At 58.1% G+C, this 8463-nt stretch overlaps 1 protein-coding gene across 2 annotated transcripts; it reads left to right on the forward strand.

Moving 5' to 3' along the window:
* The first annotated feature begins 232 nt into the window (after positions 1-232).
* DRAP1 (DR1 associated protein 1) lies at positions 233-2427 on the forward strand. 2 transcript variants are annotated; one of them, XM_024133146.3, is made up of 7 exons: positions 233-389; positions 634-706; positions 822-915; positions 1210-1329; positions 1450-1543; positions 1770-1858; positions 2209-2427. In XM_024133146.3, the coding sequence occupies exons 1-7, from the start codon at positions 348-350 to the stop codon at positions 2312-2314; spliced, it is 618 nt and encodes a 205-aa protein (XP_023988914.1). In that variant the 5' UTR covers positions 233-347; the 3' UTR covers positions 2315-2427. The 2 variants fall into 2 exon arrangements, with proteins under 2 accessions (XP_023988914.1, XP_028341178.1); XM_028485377.2 differs by having other exon boundaries at positions 247-389; positions 581-706.
* Positions 2428-8463: the final 6036 nt, after the last annotated feature.

Raw genomic sequence — 8463 nt, forward strand, 5'->3', positions numbered from 1 at the left:
GCCGGGAAAGGGGCGGGGCCGTCGGGGGCGGGGCCGTCGGGGAACGCGAGGAGGGGCGGGCCTGAGGGGGCGGGGCTAACGTTCGCTCTTCTGGCCTTGGGGGCGAGCGGGAGTGGCGGACCCGTGCGGGACAGAAGCGCACCGCCTGGGAGGCTCTAAGGCGAGGGCGCTCGGGCCCTGCGGGCGGTGTCCTGCCGGCGGCGCTAGGACCCTGTGGGCAGCGACGGGGGCGGAGCGGGCGGCACCAGGACCCGGGGGAACCGCGGCGGGCGGGCGACGAGCAGGCCCGGGGGCCGGGAGGCTGCGGGCGGCGGTGCTGGGCCCGGCGCGGCGAGAGAGGCCCCGAGATGCCGAGCAAGAAGAAGAAGTACAACGCGCGGTTCCCGCCGGTGAGCACGTGGCCAGGCCCCGGAGGAGCGGGCCGGGCTCTCGGGAGGCTCCGGCCCAGGCCCGGCTAGGGAGGCGGGCGCATCGCGATGTTCGGGGCCCCGGACGCCCCGCCCCCTTCCGTGCCCTCTCAGCGTCGGTGCCCCCCGCCCCCTTTCTCTTGGGATGCTCCCTTTCTCTCCCCCCACTTAAGCACCCTTTCCGGGACGGAGGTGACGGGGTCCGAGCTCTCTACCCCCTCCCCAGGCACGGATCAAGAAGATCATGCAGACTGATGAGGAGATTGGGAAGGTGGCGGCGGCTGTGCCTGTCATCATCTGTATCCTGTCGGGGGCTGGTCGGGTTGAGGGAGGTGGGGGAGGCCGGCAGCCCGGGGTCGCTTTGTATGGGCTGGGACACCACCCGGCGTTCTCCTTGACCCCCCCCCCCCCGAGCTCGGGCGCTCGAGCTTTTCCTGGAGTCACTGTTGAAGAAGGCCTGCCAAGTGACCCAGTCCCGAAACGCCAAGACCATGACCACGTCCCACCTGTGAGTGGCTCTGATCTGGGAGGGCCCGGTTGGGGTCCTCTTCCAGGAGTTCACACGCTTAGGGGAGGCTGTGCCCTGATAGTGCGGGAGGTAGGGGGTGCTGGGAGACCAGCAAGGCCTCAAAGACTAGTGGGTTTGAACTTGGGAGGAGGGGTTGAGTGTTCTAGCAAAGTGGGGGGATGGTTGGAATTGAACTTTTCCAGGCTCCATTCCCCTGACATCCAGAGAGTCTCTTGCTGAGGGCACAGACGGCTGTGCCCCACCTGAGTGCCATCCCCTCCCCACCTCTTCCAGGAAGCAGTGCATTGAGCTGGAGCAGCAGTTTGACTTCTTGAAGGACCTGGTGGCATCTGTGCCTGACATGCAGGGGGATGGGGAAGACAACCACATGGATGGGGACAAGGGTCCCCGCAGGTGGGGAGCCAGGGTCCAGTGTCCAGGTGGGGAAGGCCAAGGCCCCTGGGGTTGGGGGTGGCTGGGGGGTGGCAAAGGAGGGAAGAGACCTCTGGGCAGATGCACTATACCTTCCTGAAGGGGCCGGAAGCCAGGCAGCAGCAACCGGAAGAATGGTGGGATGGGAAGCAAGGGCAAGGACAAGAAGCTGTCGGGCACGGACTCAGAGCAGGAGGTGAGTGAGGCCCCAGCCCTCTGTCCTGCCCCGCAGGGCAGGCAGGGCAGCCTTGCATCCAGCGAGGCCAAGCTGGCTGGAGGCCTGGTCCCATCCTCACCTGTGACCTTTTCATTTGGGTGTGTTTGCTTGTAAATTGGGGCTACGGAGGTCCATCTCCTATTTCTGCTTTCCGGTGATGAGCCCATGCCTTTCTGGTCATCTCTCATTCCTGCCTTGTTCCCAGGATGAGTCTGAGGATACAGATACTGACGGCGAAGAGGAGACACCACAGGCCCCACCCCAGGCCAGCCACCCCCCTGTCCACTTTCAGAGGTAAGCAGTTCAGTGGCACCAAGAGAGGGCCAGCCGACCCTAAGGCTGACTTGTCCCTCCGGGCCTCCCTGACCACTTGGTTCTGTTGGTTGTAGCAGATTTCGGGGATAGGAGGGGAAGAACTGAGGAGGACTTAAAGGCTGAATGCTGTGCTCTCAGAAGGTCCCCTCCCCCTGGGTGGGGCTGTGTGACCTGCCCTGGATCCTTCTCCTCTCTGGGCTTGGCTCCTTGTTGGTACAGAGGGCGGTAGGCTCCAGGGCTGCCTGTGTGGAGGACCGGGTGGGGCTGAGTGGGCAGGAATGGGCACCGGAGAGTGGCCTGATCTTCCTCTCCTGCTTTCTGCCCTGCAGCCCCCCAACACCCTTCATGCCCTTCACCTCGACTCTGCCTCTGCCTCCAGCACCCCCAGGCCCCTCGGCACCTGACGCAGAGGATGAAGAGGATTATGACTCCTAGCGCCCTCTGCCCCCCAGGCCCCACCCCCTTTTAGTTGGTTTTAGTTGCTCTGGGGGGGAGAGAGAAGTTAGAGCTGTTCTTAAATTTATTAATAAAACAATAATAAAAGGGAACACCAGTGTCTGTCCCAGCTTGTGTCCAGGGCTTTGTGGCCTCCTTCCCATCCATCCACCTCCTTCCCACGCTGAGGTGGGGCCAGGAGCCGAGGTGGGCTGGGCAGCAGCTGACTGAAGGGAGGGGCCGGAGAACCCGGGGGCGGGTCGGAGTGGCGGAGGGCCTGAGCCAGCTGGTGCCGGTCATGCTGGGAGACAGCCTGTCTCATTGTGCTGTGTGACCCTGGGCAGGTTTCTGCCCTTCTGGGTGGCCTCTTCTTGCCTGTCTAATGGAGACCGTTCTGCTCACTCTGGGCTGCTGCAAAGGGACAGACGGGACAGGAAACGGCAACAGTCTTGAAAACTAGAGCTTGGGCCAGTTGCCTTGCAGGGCGTGAGGGGAGGGGCAGTGGCGGCCTTGCAGGCTGGCCTGTGAGCGAGCAGGCTGTGACCTCGGGCAGAGCCTGGAGCTACCGGCGCGAGGCAGACGCGTGTCTTCAGGGAGCAGGGGCTTGGTGACGCGGGAGGGAGGCGTGGCTTAGTGAGGTGGGCGGGAGGCGTGGCGTGCTGTCGGGAATCCTGGACGCTGACGACTGCATCAGGGGGAGGGGATCCTCAAGGACTCTCAGGTTTCTTTGGATGGGGCTGGGGGAGCATAGGAAGAAGAGGGTTAGCAACCTCTCGAGTTTGGCTGTGACGGGTTTGGGGTGCCTGTGAGGCCACTGAGGAGAGGCGTGGAGTGGGCGCTTGGACGTAGGGAGCTAAAGACAGGTCTGTGAACCTTGAGAGTCGGGGGGCGAGGGGAGGGCTGGGGCAGACCACCAAAGGAGACTGAAGAGCAGCCAGCCCAAGGGCCCCCCAGGAGTCACTGTGGTGCCCACCCAGGGGCGTCTGGGAGGAGGGAGAACTCAGCTGTCGAATGCCTCAGTGGCTTGGGGGTTGTGGACGGGACAGCGAGGTGAGAAACCTGGAGGTGAGTGGAAGCAGCACTCAGAACCGTGGAGGGGAGGTGGGAGAGGGCAGTGGCTCAGCGTGAGGACGGAGGAACGGATTGGGGGTTTGTTTTTTAAGATGGCAGAAATGCAGACTGAAGGAGCTGAAGGCATGGGAGGGAGGACTGATGGAGTGAGGTGGGGTTGCCCGAAGCCAACCCCAGCCGAAGTGGGGGGAGGGGTTGAGTAGGCTTTGGTGGGGGACTGAGGTATTCCGTTTTTATCTGATGGCGATGGCATATGACTTCTTTGTGAAGTAGGAGGCACCGAGGCAGGCCTGGATGGGCCCAGAGCAGCTGGAGCCTGAGGGCACGTGGGTCCTGTCTGCCTCTCATCTGTTCCTGCTCTAGGTGTAAGAAAGTAGAGCCCCCGGTTCCTTTTGGGGAAACATCCCTACTCAGCCTGTGGTGTGTGCATCTGACTGCACTCCGTGGGGATGAGCCATGGGAACTGCCAGCCTGGCCAATCAAACAGGCTCTGGCCACCGTGAGTGTGTAGGCAGTGTCGTGAGCCCAGTGGGCAACACACCTGAGCCCTGGGACTTTAGGTGGGACCCTTGGGAAAGAGTTTTGACAAGATCGCCGCTGGCTTCCCCGTGGCTCTGGTAGCAGCAGGGATCCCTCTCAGGAGTCCAGGTGAGGATGACGGTGGCCACACTGGGGTAGCAAGGCTGGCGGAATGGAGGCTGGTGGGTGCTGAAAGCTGCTTCCCACCCCAAAGGGTGATCTTGACTGAGCACAGAGCCGTCACAGCAGTGCCAGGAGGTTCAGAGGCACCATCTTCTGGGAACGTCTGAAAACCTGGACCCTGACGCCTGTATACCTTGGACTTCCTAGTCACGTGAGCCAATAAAAAATTTTTTCTCCCTAGAAGCCAGCTGGGTTTCTGTCACTTGTAACTAAGAGAGCTCTGGCTGGCAAGGACTGTGAATGGGAGGTGCTTCCCGTTGGCCCTGGAGAGGAAGCAAGCGGTTTTCTCCAGCAGCAAGTTGGGCGCAGTCCCAGGGAGGGTGAGCTCCTGGGGTCCACAGAGCCGAAGGCCTGCCGAGTCATGCAAGGCACGTGGGTGGGAGACAGAGACCCTGGGAGCCCGTTGCTGGGATCCGTCCAAAAGGTGAGATTTTGCACGGAGAGGGTGGGTGATGGCTGGGGAAGGCGAGGAGGCCAGGGTGCAGGGAGCAGCCTCCCTTCATCCAGGAGGTGCAGGTGGGAGTGAGACGCCCAGGAGCCGCTGCCCTGGGTCTCTGCATTCTCAGCCCATTGGCTCAGCCTTGACAGAGTGCTTATGGGTAGAACCTCGTGAGTCCCGGATTCAGATCCTGGCTTCTCCACTTACTAACCTTGAACAAGTTCTCAGCTTCTCTGTCTCAGTTCTCTCATCTGTAAAACGGGGCCTAGTTATTATCTGTGTTAGTTATACGTACTAAGCTCTACGTACGAGTTATACCTATTAGTTAGGGTAAAGAGTTAATGTAACAAACTCAATATGAAATACAAAAGAAATTTATTTCTTGCCCACGTAAGGTTCATAACGGGGTTTCTCTGCTCAGTGCATGGCTCTGTGGGCCATGCTTCTCCAAGAGGGACTTCCCGGCCCAGTCTCCTTCCATCCTGTGGCCCCACCACCCTCAACTCATGGCTTTCAAAGACACTGCGGAAGGGGGAGTCTCAGCCTGCAGAGGTTTTCCTGGGCCAGGGCTGGAACTGGTCCCATTGCCTCTGTTTACTTTCCCACTGGACCTGTCACAGGGTCCCACCCGAGGGAGGCTGGGGAAGGTGGTCTAGCCAACCTGGGTGACCAGCCAGCTTCTGCCGCAGGACCTCATGGGCCATTGGGAAGGGCCTGACCCAGCCTTTGATGAGTGTTAGGAGTGTGGCCTCCTGAGTCAGAGGGCAGGGGCCCCAGGGAGACAGGGCTTCTGGCTGGGCCTGGCCTCTGGGTGCCTCCTGGGAATGGGAAAAGATGGCTCTGCCCTGCCCTCTGGGTACCACTGGGCACTGGGAGGGGGCAGCCTGTCAGTACCCCATCTGCGGAGCTCTTCCTGGGAGCCAGATGATTGTCATTCTTTATTGTCTGTCCACTGGGGAGCCTTGAGCCTGAATGCCTCAGCCCAGCATCGACTGTGCCCCAGGGTGTAAGTGTGTGAAAGAGGGAGCAGCTTCTGAGGCCAGCGTGGCAGCCGGGGACTGTGACCCTCATGTGAAGAGCACGGACCCACCTCTCCCTGCCAAGTGGAAAGCCCCCCCTCCACAGCCCATTTAAGGATCCATTGAGCAAACGTTTATTAAGCACCCAACATCATCACCCAGCAGGGAAATGAGATACCAGTCACCCACCAGAAGCCAGAAACTAAGAAGTCTGGGAATTCCCTGGTTCTCCAGTGGTTAGGATTCCACGCTCTCACTGCTGCGGGCCCGGGGTTCAATCCCTGGGTGGGGAACAAAAATAAATAAATTAGATAAATAAACAAAAAGCTCTTTTATTAGATAAAATCTGATACCACCGATGCTAGGGTAGAAGTGGCGACACCAGAACTCACACTGCTGGGGGGAATGGCAGTGGGTGCAACCACCTTAGAAAACGCTTTGGAGGAAAAAAAAAAAAGGGGCTTCCCTGGTGGCGTGGTGGATAAGGCTTCACACTCCCAATGCAGGGGGCCCCGGGTTGGATCCCTGGTCAGGGAACTAGATTCCACATGCATGCCGCAACTAAGAGTTCACATGCCACAACTAAGGAGCCCACCTGCCGCAATTAAGACCCCATGCAACCAAATGAATAAATATTTAAAAAAAAAAAAGAAGAAAGAGAACGCTTTTGCAGATTCTCATCGAGTCTATCAACATACGCTTCCGTGTGACACGGCGATGCCACTCCTAGGCATACAGCCACCAAAAGACACGTACAAGAATGTTCATAACCCTCAATTGGAAACAATCCAAATCCGATCAACAAGAGCATGAATAAATAAATGATAGGATAATACATAATAAAACACACGCAAAAGAACAAACCACTGTGACACGCAGTATCAGGGTGAATCTTGTAGACGTTATGTTCTGCAAAAGAAACCTAACAAAAGAGTACACGCTATGACATGATTCATTTAAATAAAATTCAGGGACAGGTGAAATTAACTGACGGTGATGGAAGTCAGTATAATGATTACCTTGGGCTGGGGGCTGATGGGGGCGGCACCGGGAAGCCTTCTGGAAATGTTCCATAGCTTGAACTGGGTGGTGGTTATATATAAAAATATACTAAGCTGCACACTTAACGATACACGCACCTTTATGATACAACATAAAAACTTTATTTTATCTACATGTCCGTTGAGAACCTACTGCACACCAGATACTATTCTAGGTAGTGGTGATTACACGAACAAAGGGTTTCTTGGAGTTCATTTTTTTTTTTTTTTTTTTTTGCGGTACGCGGGCCTCTCACTGTTGCGGCCTCTCCCGTTGCGGGGCACAGGCTCCGGACGCGCAGGCTCAGCGGCCATGGCTCACGGGCCCAGCCGCTCCGCGGCATGTGGGATCCTCCCGGACCGGGGCGCGAACCCGCGTCCCCCGCATCGGCAGGCGGACTCTCAACCACTGCGCCACCAGGGAAGCCCTGGAGTTCATTTCTGATGGGGAGAGACGGACAATAAAGAAGATAAATAGTATGTCAGATGGGATAACGTGTACTGGGGAAAAGAAAGCATAATAAAGGAGTGGGGAATCCCAGGCAGAACAGGACAGGTGGCCCCAGTCATTCTATGCAGCATTCAGGGGAGACTGATAAGGTGGGGAATCCCAGGCAGGACAGGACAGGTGGCCCCAGCCTTTCTATGCAGCATTCAGGGGAGACTGATACGGTGAGATTTCAGTAGAAAGCCCTATCAAGTGAGGAGTGTGCCGGCCACAGGCTCTCTGTGGGGCAGGAGCAGAGGGGACAGTGAGAGCAAAGGCCAGGATTGAGATTTGATCGGCCAGCTTTCCCTGTGGTCTCCCCCAGGTGCCACTTCCTCATCCACCACCCGGGACCCAATTCAGGAGGCACCGGCCCTGTACTCAGCCCACCTTGGCTGAGGGGTGTCTTTCTGGCATTGATGGCCCCTCAGGGTCCCAGAAGCTTCGTGGAGGGAGAGAAGGTAGTGGTGTGGGCTCCTCCCCCACACCTTCCCCCCGGGGCTGCCAGACCTGGAGGCCCCAGGGGCTGGAGGAGGAGGTGAGGGGGAAGGAGGGAGAGATAAGGGGTGGGAGTGACCTCACCCACCACCCACCGGCCTGGTGGACTGATCTGCAGCGCTGTGTATCTGAGTGCAGCACAGCCCAGCGCTTGTTGTATCTGAGTCCACTCTCTCGGAGAGGTGTTCTCATCACCTCCCATTTTACAGAGGAGGAGACTGAGGCTCAGGAAGTGGGACGAGTACCCCGAGTTTGCTCATTGGCACAGAGACGGGCAGGGGCTTGTACACAGGCCTGCCTAGGGGTCCAGAGCGTGGGGAGGTGGAGTTCTGAGGTCCCCCCCATTCCTTCTCGGGTGTGGTAAGCTTGTCTCCAGAACGTGGATGGGACCAAGTTCCCACTCTTCTAGGCTATAGGCACTGCAGCAGGGGAATGGCACCTGTGATCCAAGTGCTCCACCAGGGGCCTGGTCCTTCCTCTCCTCGGGCAGAGTGTTTGGTGAGAGTGGCAGGTAGCTCTGGACTCTCTCAGGGGGCTCCTTGTAGCTGGGGAGTGGGGCAGGACCTGGGTAACACTCACCTCCCATCACCAGAGTGAGCTTTTTTAATTCTGAAATCATGTCCTTCCTGTTTTGTGTGTTTGTGTGTGTTCAAGTGTTATTTTTCGAAATGGAATAAGGGCTAAGATCTCTGCACCCACCCCAGTAATCAGAAAGCTACAAAAGAAAGCACAAGATCTCACATGAGACCCGTCAGATTGGCAAGAACAGAAAGTCAGATAAGGGAATTCCCTGGCGGTCCAGTGGTTAGGACTCCACGCTTCCAATGCCGGGGCCAATCCCTGGTTGGCGAGCTAAGATCCCACAAGTGCCAAAAAAAAAAGGAAGAAAGATA

Source organism: Physeter macrocephalus, unplaced genomic scaffold, assembly GCF_002837175.3.
Source record: "Physeter macrocephalus isolate SW-GA unplaced genomic scaffold, ASM283717v5 random_382, whole genome shotgun sequence".
Classification (NCBI taxonomy): Eukaryota; Metazoa; Chordata; class Mammalia; order Artiodactyla; family Physeteridae; genus Physeter; species Physeter macrocephalus.